This window comes from Budorcas taxicolor, chromosome 23 (assembly GCF_023091745.1).
Source record: "Budorcas taxicolor isolate Tak-1 chromosome 23, Takin1.1, whole genome shotgun sequence".
Lineage (NCBI taxonomy): Eukaryota > Metazoa > Chordata > Mammalia > Artiodactyla > Bovidae > Budorcas > Budorcas taxicolor.
The window spans coordinates 38899683-38913507 of NC_068932.1; the positions used below are offsets into that span (position 1 = coordinate 38899683).

Sequence of the window (13825 nt, forward strand, 5' to 3'; positions counted from 1 at the left end):
ATACGGTGGATGCCATCTCCACTCTGACCTCTTGACATGAGGAACTTGGATGCTTCGGCAACAAGGCCCTCAGACATCGCAGTTTCTCTCTGATGCAGGAAATGAGGTCCCTTCCTTCCGCTGGTCACCTAGGTGCAGAGGGCAGCAGCGGCGCCAGCCCCGGGGAGAGCAGGGGTAGCAGGCCCCCGCCACACACACACACACACACCCTCCCCCGCCCTTACGGTTCCACCCTTGGCCTGATGACTCAGCCGTCAGTGAGAACCAGCCTGGCAAGACATGACCGCGCCAGCCGTCGCCCTTATTTAGCTCTATCTGGATGAGCCCTCCTCCCCGTGAGCAGCACCCCCTACAGCTCCCCGCTTGCCAGCCTCCTGGCCTTGGGGCTCCCCCCAACTCCCGTGTAAACCCCACGTCTCCCTCAAGGTCCAGCCCTCTCCAGGGGGCTCTCTCACTTTCCCCCTAAATTCTTACTGCAAAGGCCACCCTCCTCAGGTCTGAGATGAATCACTCGGTAATTATTTCAGGTGTGCCAGCTGGCCTCCCTCCTCTGATGGGGGTTGGGGGATGGAGGGAGAGTGATGGCGGGGGAGGGTGAGGGGCTGGTCAGCCCTGGGGTGTCTGCAAGCGCCGCGCAGCATCAAGGGGCTCAATTGCGCCACCTGGTGGACCGGCTGCGGATGACCTGTGGAGGCCGAGTGGGGTTGGGGATGGGCGGTGGGGGATAGGGGGTGGGGGCTGGGGGACTGTCGGTCTGCCCCGGGGGCTCCATCCCTGTCACTGGAGGTTGCTGAGGGAGACAGAGGCTTGGGCGTGGTGGATGATCCGCACAGGCTTCCCTGGTCGAGGGCTGAGTTACGCACCCATGGAGGCTTCCTGCCCAGACCAGACCCATGCCTTCCCCCCAACCACCATCCCTTCCTTTCCAACCTCGGTCTCTGAAACACCCCAGGTAATCCCTGTTAGTCCGCTGCTGCTGCTGCTGCTGCTAAGTCGCTTCAGTCGTGTCCAACTCTGTGCGACCCCATAGACGGCAGCCCACCAGGCTCCTCTGTCCCTGGGATTCTCCAGGCAAGAATACTGGAGTGGGTTGCCATTTCCTCCTCCAATGCATGCATGCAAGCCGCTTCAGTCGTGTCCAACTCTGTGCAACCCCATGGACAGCAGCCCACCAGGCTCCTCTGTCCACGGAATTCTCTAGGCGAGTGTACTGGAGTGGGTTGCCATTTCCTTCTCCTTGTTAGCTGCTGCTGCTAAGTCGCTTCAGTCATGTCCGACTCTGTGGGACCTCCCTGTTAGCATGCCATCCCAAATCCAGCACATGCTCCCGCTTAATCCATTGCTATACAGATACAGCTTCAGGACAAATCCTTAGCTCTTCTAACTAACCAGATCCTCCCACCCTGCCCCCACCAGCCCCTAACTCTCTCCTCCTTAAAAATCCTGAGGCCTCCAGTGCCCTGAATCACCGCTGGTCATCTATACCGTCCCTGTCTCCATGTTGTAGAGGTGTCTGTGGAGGAGAGGATGAGAGGTCTGGCCTAGACCCATTGAAGTTTAGGGTCACGGGCAGTGAGGCGGCATGAGGGCACTGAGAATGGGGGAAAAGTGAAGTCACTCAGTCATGTCCGACTCTTTGCGACCCCATGGACTGTAGCCCACCAGGCTCCTCCATCCATGGAATTTTCCAGGCAAGAGTACTGGAGTGGGTTGCCATTTCCTTCTCCAGGGGATCTTCCTGACCCAAGGATCGAACCCGGGTCTCCCGTATTGCAGGCAGACGCTTTACTGTCAGAGCCCTCAGGGAAGCCCAAAGCAACTAAGGCAACTTCCTTTGAGCCAGAGTCGAACCAGCAACCTAAGGATGTCCACATTTATCAAGTCTACAGTCCTCCGCTCTACCAGCTGAGCTATTGAAGGGTGCATATGAGAACAGGGAAGTGGGGCCAAAAGGGAGGAGGGGGCTTAGGGAGATGTGAAGGTGCAGAGCCCACGGGGCCCCTGTACCATTAACCAGCCTGCACCATTCATGTTCGGAACGACGCAACGGGCTCTTCTCAAGGTGCTGTGGTATCCAGAAAAACCTTTGGACAGCTCTCCCCTCTTGTCGCCTCAAAAGTGTGTTTTGGTAACACACACAGCTGGAAGCCCAGGACCTGTGGCCTAGGCGTCCAGAACAGGCGGGAGTGCGTCTGGGCCGTCGCGGGGCTGGAGGTACAAAGGGGCGAGTGTACAGAGTCTGCCCGACCCGCTGGGCCTGCCAGCCACTGGCCCCGTCCAGCTGCAGCCCCAAGTGGTACTGAATTCAAGGTTAATTTTACATTCCACAGGGAGGGGTGGAGCAGGTTATTTTCCTCTGGTGATGGGGGGCTTCTACCCACAGACAGTGGATAAGGCACACCTGAGCTCGAATGCCCCATCTATTCCCTGCTTCAAGGGAGAACAGCCTGGGAAGCGTCTTGGGCAAAGAGGTGCGGATGTTCTCTTGCTCCACGTGTGACTCGGGGGGCAGGACAGGTGGCCCTGCAGCCTGAGGCTCCTCTAGGAACCAAGTCCTTTCCCACCAGGCTGGAGGGGAGAGCTCGGTGGTCCACAAGCCTGAGTGTGCACAGCTGTGTCCCTGAGGTGCGAACTGTGTTTTAAGCCATCTGGAGTTGGCCGTGGAGATGCCCTCCTAAGGGGCGCCCGGGACTCGTCCTGATGGCCAGCACGGTGGACTTCTGGCAGGTCTGCAGACCGGTCATGTCAGGGTTGGCCAGCCATGGGCTGCAGCTGCCCTAGACCTTCGGGAGGCCCAGCGTTCACAGCGGGGCCACCAGTTCCCAGACCCTCCCCCAGTCCCCCCAAGCCATACCAGCACACATTTCAAAGGATCCTTTGTCCCTGGATCTGACCCCTGGGTTGAGAAGATCCCCTAGAGAAGGGATAGGCTACCCACTCCAGTATTCCTGGGCTTCCCTGGTGGCTCAGCTTGTAAAGAATCCACCTGCAAGGTGGGAGACCTGGGTTCAATCCTGGGGTTGGGAAGATGCCCTGGAGAAGGAAAAGGCTACCCACTCCAGTATTCATGGAGAATTCCGTGGACCATATAGTCCATGGGGTCGCAAAGAGTCGGACACGACTGAACGAATTTCACACTTCACTTGGTGCCTACATGCACACTCTTGTGTAAAGTCGGAACCTGCAGGCTGGGACCCCGTGAGGAGACCACCCTGTGACCAAAGAAATAAAGTGTCACTTCCAACACTGCTGGCCCGAGGGGGTCCCAGGCGCCAGCGGCCTCCACCAACACCCCTTCTCCAGGCTGCTTTCAGCCCCACAGATATCCGAGGGCCTCGCGGTCTTTATTGTTTGGTTAGAAATTAAGGGAACATCTGTGACATGGAGGAGAATGACCCCAATCCTTCCACTCCGTCCTGACCCTCAGCTCCATCCCAGAGGGGCAGTCCTGCTGGAGAGAGCCCCAGCCCTGCCCGCCAGAGCTCTCGAGGCATTCCTGAGCCCTCAGGGCAGTGAGGGGGACATTCTTCTCCAGAGCCCACCTGGCCTGCAGGAAACACCCCTCCCTTCTCCAGCCTACCTCACAGGCCTCCTGGGACCAGCAGGGATTAGCTTCCTGGAAAGAGATCTAAAACTGTGTGGAATTCTCCCGCCTTCAAGCCACAGAGGACAAACTGTGGTCACCGGGACCCCAGGGCCCTTTTTCTTACGTGATGCATCAGACCTCACCTATGGGGAGAGCCTTCTCAGTTTGGGGGGAAGGCTCAACACCCTCAGATTCCCCCTGATGTGACTAGAACAGCAAGTGCCTCTTTGAGCAGTGGCACGGCCCACCCTCCCAGCAGGTTTGGGTTTTTATGTTCCCAGTTTAGAGCTGCCGACAGCTTCTTATTCCCTTCTTATTGGCAGAAGGTGTCGTTCCCCAGAGTCACTCGAGAGGGGGTTTGGTTGGAATCGCTTCGTCTCTTCACGTCATCAAGCCAGAGACTGAATTTAAACCCTTGGTCATTAAACCAAGCGCGTCATCACCAGCTGTTAACTCCCCTCCGGGCTTTGAGTTTAGGCGGCGCCCCCAGAGCTCTCCTGCCCGCTGGTTCCAAGGAATGACAGTGCCGGGACTTCACGCACAGCTGAGCCGACCCCAGACCCCCGGAAGCCCCTCCCATCTGCTCAGGAGTGGGGAGGGCCCAGGTGTGAGGGCCCAGGAGGGGTGGGAGGTCTGAGGCCACATTCTGCTTTGCCTCTGACCCTCCCCTCAGAAGCTTTCCCAGCTGACCCCCAACCCTCTGCAATAACACTCCCCCACCAGCCACCACCACTGAGACCAGTGGCTCACCACCCTGAGCTGTAGCATCTTCTGTGTAAGTTCCAGCTCAGCCCACAGCTAAGGTCACATCTCAGGGGCCTCCTGGGAGATGGCGGTGAAAGAGGGGAGCCCACACAGGTGGTCCAGACACCCACCACTTCCAACCAGCTTCACTCTAGACCCACCTAGCCTGGGATAAATCCCGTCTCTGCTGCTTGCTGGTGACCTTGGGCAAAGGTCTTAACCTTTCCGAACCTGTGGTTTCCTCAACTGTGAAATCAGCATCATTGTAGCATCCAACTCATATGGCTTCACTGACTGGTTCCTGGAGAAACGGTTATTTCTGACCATCCTCCTGGTGACAGCAAGGCCGTGTCCGGAGCAAGGCTCGCAGCTCCAGCAGCCATGTGGGCGTGGGATGCAGCCCTGGCAAGCCCGAGCCAGGCCCACGTCGCCACCTTCTGCTGCTCCCCCGGGCACAGGGCCGCCCCTCCGCACCCCGTCGCCTGCTCTAGACCCCCAGATGCCCGCCCTCCGAGGACACAGTCCCCTGTGGCTAAGGGGCGGGGGTAGCTCTCTGGGGGTCCCTTCACTGTGAGTGCTCACGCCCCGCCACAGGATGTCACGATCTGTGTCACAGAGGAGGACAGTGGGGCTCCAAGGAGCAGGGTGGCCTTACGAGGTTGCCACACTGTCAGTGGCAGAACCAGAAATCTGACCCGAAGTCCAGACCAGTTGGGTCACCACCTTCCATCGCTGCCACCTCCCCATGCGGTGGGGGGGCTGGGACCAGGTGCAGGCGGGTGGGGCCCCCGTGGCAGCCTGGCCCCCTGCCCCCTCCTCACTGATGCCTCCTCTTCTGTTCCTGCCTCCAGTCCCCAATTTTCATCACCCAAGTTGGACGGGACCTGGTCTCTCAGACGGAGGAGAAGCTCCTTCAGAAACCCTGCAAAGAACTCTTCTCGGCCTGCGTCCAGTAAGTGCCCCGGGCCCTGGCCTCCCCTCCTCTTTCCCTGTCTGGGAGTCAGGACCCTCAGCCTCCTTGTGGGTCTCTACCCGGTCACCTGGAAAGGGGGCTGCCTCTTGCATTTCTCCCCCGGAGCACTGGGCACCCGGGGGCAGGTCTTCAGTGCCCGAGGGCCCCCGCCAAGCCCCCCAGCAGCCTGTGTATGAAGGGAAAAGAGCCCAGGGTGCCAAGTGCAGAGAAAACATGTGCTTCAGATGATGTAGCTCCCAGGCCGCTGACACGGAGGCATGTGTAAAGCTCTGCCCCGGTCTGGCTGGTCTGGAAACCCTTCCTGCCCACCCACCCCCCCCCCCCCCCCACCTACTGCTGCCACCTACCCACACTGCTGACGAAGCAGGGATGCAGGCTGCCCCCGGCCACGCCCCACCAGCTCATCGCAGGCTGCAGTGGGTGTGGGGCCAGCCGAGCGCCAATTAGGCTCCATCGTCTCGCACGGATGTGCTGCGAAGCTACATGTGGGCACTGGGCTCACAGCCGCTCCTGTGCCCAACGCGCCTTCCCCATGGGCTGACAGGCAGGGACACAGACTCACCCACCGAGGTCACAGCAGGTGTGGGTGCACCCTTGTTCAGAGTTCGCAGCCCAGACATTAATTGGGCACCTGCTGTGTGCATGTCACTCAAGGGAGACCTTGAGAGCAAGAATGCAGTCCTGCCTTCATGGCTTACTGCAGGCATTCCGTGCACTGTGGGAAGAACTGGGATGTTCTGGGGAGGGTCAGCTTGAGGCCCAGCCCTGCGGCAGGTGCTGGGGAGAGACCACCGTGGGCAGAATCCGGGCTTTGGAGGTGGCCGAGGGTCAGCCCTGACAGCGGGTGGGGGGTCCCTGGGCTGCCCCCTGCCCTTGAGGGAGTGGCTCTCCTGGCCCTGCACTGGCCCCTGTTCTCAGTCTGGCAGGACGCACTCTCCAAGGTTCTCTTACTCTGAGTGTCCCTCCCTTTCCCAGGCCCCAAGCGCCTGGGTTTGACTGGTCAGTGTGGCTGCTTTTTAAAGGGAACCAAGCCCAGCCCTGCCTGCAGCCAAGTTCAGAATCCTCCAGGGCCTGGCCTGGGACCTGGCCCATAGCACGTGCCCAGTAAATTCTACTGCAGGGGGCTTCACTGGTCCTGACCAAATCCAGAGCCCGTGCCCCTCGGCCTCTTGCCAAGACACCCTCTGCCTCAAAGTCCCAATCCCTCCCTTGTGCATAGTTAAAGAGTGTTGGGTTCTCATCTCAGCTCCTGTCCCTTCTTCAGAGAGATCTCTTGGACCCCCCAGGGGCCTCGCTACCTGCTAACTCATGATAACATGCCCCTGGGGTCGTTTATTTATTCGTGGTCTGTCCCCCTCACAATGCCACGGCTCACAATGCCACGGCATTGTGTCCCAGAGCCCAAGCAGTGCCCAAGGCAAGTGCTGACGACTCATCTGTGGGCCAGTCAGTCTCAGACCAGCTTTGTAGAATGGCCGGGGCCTGGCTCCTCTCCTGCTGTGTCTGTTGGAGGCCGCTGTGTGTCTGCATTTCCAAAGTCTGGAGGTGGAGGAGGCCGGGCGGTGACCTGCTGCTATGGCCCTGCCCACCTGCTGCAGAGTCAGGATGGTGAAGTGTTCATCCGTTTGTCCCCTCCGAGCTAGGTCTGTCCACGACTACCTGAGGGGAGAACCCTTCCACGAGTACCTGGACAGCATGTATTTTGATCGCTTTCTCCAGTGGAAGTGGTTGGAAAGGTGAGTGCTTCTGGGGTGGCACACCCCACACACCAGTGTGTACAAGTGTGTGTCAGCAGGGTGGGGATATGAGTTTTTCCCATAACAAGTTATATAGAAATCAGTTACTTCCCTTGGGTCCATGGCTCAAATAAAATGAAGCGTTCTCTTCCTGTTCATTTCTTGAGTATTCTAGAAATGCTCAATGCTTATTATTGTGCACAAACAACACACACACACACACACTCATTCAGACATATACTCAGCATTCTGTGCTTATTTTTTTGGTTCACTGTCTTTGGGAAGTCTTGCTCTGCCAACATAAAGGGCTGCCATATTCTTACGCTGGGACTTCTCAGGTGGCACTAGCGGTCAAGAACTCTCCTGCCAGTCCAGAAGACATAAGAGACTCAGGTTCGATCCCTGGGTCGGGAAGATCCCCCGGAGGAGGGCACGGCAACCCCCTCCAGTATTCTTGCCTGGAGAATCCCATGGACACAGGAGCCTGGGGTGCTACAGTCCATGGTGTTGCACGGAGTCAGAGGCGACTTAGCTTGCGTGCACATAGTCATACACAGATGTGCACATTTCTCATGTAACCCACCCCCTACTGATGGACGTTGGAGATTGGTCTCAATTTTGTGTGCAACCTTCCCTAAATAGTGAATAGCTATGTACGTAAAGCTTTTCCAAAATATTTGTTTATTTATTTGGCTGTGCTGGGTTTTAATTACAGCCCTCAGGATCTTCAGTTGCAGCTTGTGGGATCCAGTTCACTGACCAGGGATCAAACCTGGGCCCCCTGCATTGGGAGCGCAGAGTCTTAGCCACTGGACCACCAGGGAAGCCCATACATCTTTATGTACTTTCAGAGATACATCATAGATATTCCTAGCAGAGGAACTCCAGGCGCAAGGTTTTCAGCTGTGAGGGGCGGCTAGATCTCCCTCCCCAACTGCTGCCCACTTCCTAGTCCTGCCCGTGCCCCGGGTGTCTGCGTGGCCTCAGCTTCAGCCACACTGTTCTTGGCCTGTGAGAGCCGGGTTTCCTCTTTGTTTACCTTTCATCTTTAATTGTGGGTGAGACAGAGCATCTTTTCACGTCTTTTATTTGCCACCTTATGCTTTTGAACTGTGGTATTGGAGAACCCTCTTGAGAGTCCCTTGGACAGCAAGGAGATCCAACCAGTCCATCCTAAAGGAAATCAGTCCTGAATATTCATTGGAAGGACTGGTGCTGAAGTTGAAACTCCCCCAATACTTTGGCTACCTGATGTGAAGAACTGACACATTGGAAAAGACCCTGATGCTGGGAAAGATTGAAGGCAGGAGGAGAAGGGGACAACAGAGGATAAGATGGTTGGCTAGCATCACTGACTCGATGGACATGAGTTTGAGCAAGCTCTGGGTGTCTGTGATGGACAGGGAAGCCTGGCGTGCCACAGTCCATGGGGTCGCAAAGAGTCAAGACACGACTGAGCAACTGAACAGAACTGATTCTCTTCAAAGAGCTCCTGCACACACAGCAGTGACTTGGTCAGGCAGAGGTAGCCTCTGTGTGACTGATGAGAAAGGGGAGGCCATGAGTATGTGGCTTGCTGGGTCACGCAAGAGGGGTTAGTGCAGCCAGGGGGGACCGCAGCCCAGGACCACCAAGTGGTGCTCTGCCCACTACAGCATCCCAGGATTTGCCGGTCAGGACAATGTTTGCATTAAAGACATACTGTGGGGACTTCCCTGCTGGTCCAGTGGTTAAGACTCTGCTTCCAGTGCAGGGGATATGGGTTTGAAACCTGATCAGAGAACTGAGATCCCACATGCCACAGGGTGTGGCCAAAAATAAAAAAATAAATAAACCCAACATTGTAAGCAACTGTTAGTTTGCTCAGTCGTGTCCGACTCTTTGCAACCCCATGACTGTAGTGCACCAGGCCCCTCTGTCCATGGGATTCTCCAGGCAAGAATACTGGAGTGGGCTGCCATTCCCTTCTCCAGCAGATCTTCCCCTCCCATGGATCGAACTCAGTCTCCTGCATTGCAGGCAAATTCTCTACCGTCTGAGACACCAGGGAAGCAAATAAATAAAAATAAAGCCATATAGGGTGAGCTGGTAGGCAAGGATGGGAGCTCCCCCTCCCACCACCAGTTCCTGTGCTGGAGGTCTGGAGCACGTTGTCGTACGTGTATACTGTGGTCAGAAAGCCAGGAACCCTCCTGCTCCTGCATGTGTCTTGGATTCGTGCTGAGTCCCCTGCAGACGCCTGGGGGACACGAACCCCTGAAAAGCTGCACTCGCTGCCCTCCCTGCCCTCTTCAGGGAGATCTGAGGCTACACCCCACCCTACATCCTGGGGGTCGTTTGTCTCTACCCTGACCGATGGGGTAACAGAGGAGCGGTGGACGGGCTTCTCTGTTGGCATGTGGCCTGCCTCTGGCCACCTTGCCCATGCACGTCATGGCTCCAGGAGCCACGCGTGGGCCACCAAGAGCCCACAGCCTGATCTGAGTCCCAGCTCAGCCTCTTCCTGGGGGACCAGGGCAGGGCTGCTCCCCTCTCCACCCCTCGGTTTCCTCACCTGTGACGTGGGGATGATAGCAGTGCCTGCCTCGTGGGCGTGGTGAGGATGCGATGAGAGCACAGCCACACCTCAACAAAGCCGGCCTCCTAGGGAGGTAACCAGCTGACTGTCATCGTTGTCATGCGTCGTCACTGAGCGCTTTGGCTCAGCCATCACCACACCTGTCTAATGTTTTGGAGGAAGCAGCTGACCCTTGCGGTGTGCAGTCTGGTGGGGAGATATTCATCTTGCCCCACCTTGCTCCACAGTTTGGAGCCCTGGGCTGTATCACACAACCCCGATCTGTGCCCACCTTCCTGGGGTGGTGGCGTGGGCTCAGGACACCGAACCTGGTCTCCGAAACAGACTGTCTGGACCCCAGTTCCAACTGCACTGCTTACCAACCGAGGCCATGGGCATCTCATTTCACCTCTCAAAGCCTAAGCATGCCCATCTGCCAAATGACTGCAGGATTACCTGTGTCTGTGAACAAGCTGCTTCGAGCAATGGGGATTGTTACCATAGAGACCCTTAGAAGGGCCACATCCTTTATCCTTAGAGTGCTAATGATGACATCTGACACTTAGAGGCTTACAGAGAACCTTTGGATATATATATATACCTTTTCAATATCTCCATTTTACTGAAGATGCAAGGCTCAGAGAGGTTGATGGGTTAGCCCTGGGTCACACAGCAATGGCCTGGCAAGACTGGAATCTGAAACTCAGGTCCCTGGCTCAAGTCCTTCACCCTTAGTTTATCCAGCATTCTGTTCCAAAGGAAGCCTTTAGCTGCAGCCCCTGGCTTTCACTTTACTTGTCAGGACCAAACACATGAAATAGAGAAATGGACTTTTAAAATCAGTGTGTGAAAAGAGTTATGCCCTTTTGAGGCCATGAAGCTGTTGAAGCCAGCAAAGCAGGACCCTGGCCTAGAAATGCCCTAAATGACTGACAGCACCCCCGCTTCCCCCCCTGCCTTTTTTCTTGCTAACAAGATCATGGGCTGTTGGTGCTGTGCTGTTGAAATATTAAAGGGATTTTTTTCCCTCCCAAGGTTAACCAAGAAATTCCTCGGAAATTGTATTACACTCATTTCCCCCAGTAGAGGAGCTCTGTGGTAATGTCGGCCGACTGTTTGTTCTCCATGTATCGTAAACTGTTGGCCCGGACGCCTTCATGTGGTTTCGAGGGCAGCTGGAGGAAACGCTTCCCAGGGCCGCATGTTGGATGCAGGCGCATGGCGGGTTTGCTCCAGGCCAGGCCGCTTGTGTGCAAGACGCAGAGCAAGGGGGCACCCAGCACAGGGGCAGCCTGGACCCCGCTTCCTAAAGAGACACCAGGAAGAGGCAGTGAGTCACACACGTGAATTCCAGACAGGCCAGGGAGCATCCAGGGGAACAGCGCCTAAGAGAATAGCATGATGCCGAAGCCGTCATTCCCACTGAAACCCAAATCCTCTTCAGGACCCAGCAGCGAGAAGAGTTTCCATGGGAGATTCATTCAGGAGCCGCGGGAGATTCATTCAGGAGCCACTGGAGATTCATTGGTCTTTCTCTAGCTGACCCAGTTCTTTGGCCCATTCCAATCTCATGCCAATCCCCACGCTGGGGAAGAAACTTGGGGTGGGATTTGGGGATGCTCAAAGACAGTCCTTGAGGGTCAAGAGCCGATTTTAATATCGTAAAAGCTGCTTTTTCTTACCCACTAATAGACTGATGGCTTTTTAGGTTGTTTCCGTATCTTGACTATTGTGGATAATGCTGCAATGATCGTGAGAGTAAAATAGGATCATGTTTATACAAGGAGTATTACTCAGCCTTAAAAAAAAGAGAAGGAAGTCCTGCCATTTATGACAATGTGGTTGGACCTGGAGGACATTATGCTAAGTGAAATAAACCAGACACAGAAAAACAAGTACTACGTGATCTCTCTTGTATGTGGAATCCAAATGGACTCATAGAAGCAGAGAGTAGAGTGGTGGTCGCCAGGCGCAGGGAGGGGATGGGAGAAATAGGAGATGTTGGTCCAGGATACAAGGTTGAAGTTATGCAAGATGCGTCAGTTCTAAGGATCTCACATACAGCATGGGGACAAGAGTTAACAGTACTGTATCATTTACTGAAACTTTGCTAAGAGGGTGGATCTTAAGTGTCCTTGGAAGAAAGAAAGGAAAGAAGGGAGAGAGGGGCAAATGTTAATTTGAGGAGGTGATAGGATGTTAATTAGCTTGGCTGGATGATCATTTCACAATGTATGCATATATCCAAACATCAAGTTGTACTCTTTGTCAGTTACACCTCATTAAAGCCAAAAAAAGAGGGGGGAGAAAAACCTGACTTTTCTTAGCCAAATAGGCCAGCAATGAAGAAACACACGCTATCTACAAGGTGGAGTCCTTTGCTGCAACTAAGGGGCCATTTCTTTCTTTCTTTACTCCATGAGCCCCACCTTTGCCCCACGATCGGAGGCTCGTCTCATTAGACATTATAAATGGTTTGGCTAGTTAAAATGGGGAATCGAGAGACATAAGGTGATTAGTCATAAATATCAGTGGCACTCATGGTAAAGAACCCACCTGCCAAAGAAGGAGACGTAAGAGAGGCAGGTTCAACCCCAGGGTCAAGAAGCTCCCCTGGAGAAGGGAATGACAACCCATTCCAGTGTTCTTGCCTGGGAAATCCCATGGACGGGGGAGCCTATCCAGGGTGTGATCCTTAGGGTCGCAAAGAGTCGAACACAACTGAAGCGACAGCACGCGCGCACGCGCGCACACACACACACACACACACACACACACACACACACACACACACCTTTCGGCAGACAGGATCTTCTCCTGTCCTGGGGTTCAAGGGTGTCCAACGCCCTCGGTCCTTGGTGAGAGACTCGGTCCTTGGTGAGAGAGTAACCAGACTGGACGTGGGGATCAGCAGCCTCTCTGTTCCCAGGAGGCTGGTCTTCCCAGGGCACGTCTTCAGGAAGGAACAGCTTGGGCGCCTGGGGACAGGAGGCTCAAGCTGTTCCGCCAGGCAGGTGTGGACGCAGGGCTGCGGTTTCCTTCCTGGCCTCCGTGGGACACCGAGCCTGACTCCTGGCCCTCTCTCTTCTCCCTGCACTGAGGACACAGCTTCCTTCTGAGTACAGCCACAGGATTTGCATTTGGGAGAGAGAGGGGAACCACAGGGAAAGTGCAGTGAAGCAGCCTCTGCTCACGTTTTTCAAGCCTCCTGCTCTTTCCTTCCAGTCCAGGGCCAAGGGCGCCCAGCCCCTGAGCCAGGGCTTGAGGGTCGCGTCTGCTGCGGTGGTTCCTGAGGGTCCCCAGGGCGGGGTTTGGAGGTGTGTGCCTTGCCCCGCTCAGCTCCTCTCAATGCTGCCCTTGTCTGTTTCTTAATTCTGCATCTTAATGCTGTGAGACCCATGCTGGATTTTTGCTTTTCTTCCAGGCAACCGGTAACCAAAAACACTTTCAGGCAGTACCGAGTACTAGGAAAAGGGGGCTTTGGGGAGGTGAGTGAACATCCACATATTCATGAAAAGTTTCTGGACTCTTGTCACCTTTTCTGTCCCTTCCGGATTGGCCTGAAAAGTGTCTGAAGCAGGGCTTCTGAGCAAATGGCTGGGTCACGCGCCCCCTGGTGGAGAAGGGGGGTGAGGCTGGGGCCTTGGGAAGGTTACCGGTGTCTGAGGAAGGGAAGGAGGGTGGCTGGATGGAGATGTTGGAGCCAGCCTCAGGCAGGGTTCAAGTCTACAGAAGGACGCTTCAATGTGCGTCCTTGATTGTATTTGGAGGGTGAAGTGAGGACATGAGGGGCCTAAGTATGGCCAAGCCATGCGGTTAATATGCGCTGTTATGCTTAACCTGATCTTCCCCAACCTTGTCATTCCCGTTTCAGAGATGAGGAAAACTGATGTTCAGAATGGTTAGGTAACCCAGACAAGGTCACACAGCCGAATAGGGGCAGAACTAAGACCAGATCCAAATGCCCAGGGTCTCATTCCTCTAAATTATACAGTCAGAGTTCCCAGGGGTCTCCCATGACTGCCCCCTGCTCCCCAAATGAGCCTCTCCTACCAGCAGCTGGTCCTTCAGAGTTCCCAGTTATTAGCAGCTGCATCTGGTTGGAAGCTTGGGACAGAGAAAATCTAGTTGCCCCCGAGATAGGAATGGTTCTTTCAGCCTCGGCCAGCCATGTAAACTGGTATAGATGGCTGCTTCTCCACCTCCGAAGGCTTGGGTTCACTTGAGAT

At 55.5% G+C, this 13825-nt stretch overlaps 1 protein-coding gene across 1 annotated transcript in view; it reads left to right on the top strand.

The window, feature by feature from the left end:
* The window catches only part of GRK5 (G protein-coupled receptor kinase 5), a 226895-nt gene that overhangs the window by 195619 nt on the left and 17451 nt on the right, over positions 1 to 13825 (top strand). The window contains exons 5-7 of the mRNA XM_052660814.1: positions 5182 to 5282; positions 6947 to 7039; positions 13021 to 13084. Of these exons, the coding sequence (XP_052516774.1) occupies positions 5182 to 5282; positions 6947 to 7039; positions 13021 to 13084 (258 nt within the window). The remainder of the gene's footprint in view (positions 1 to 5181; positions 5283 to 6946; positions 7040 to 13020; positions 13085 to 13825) is intronic.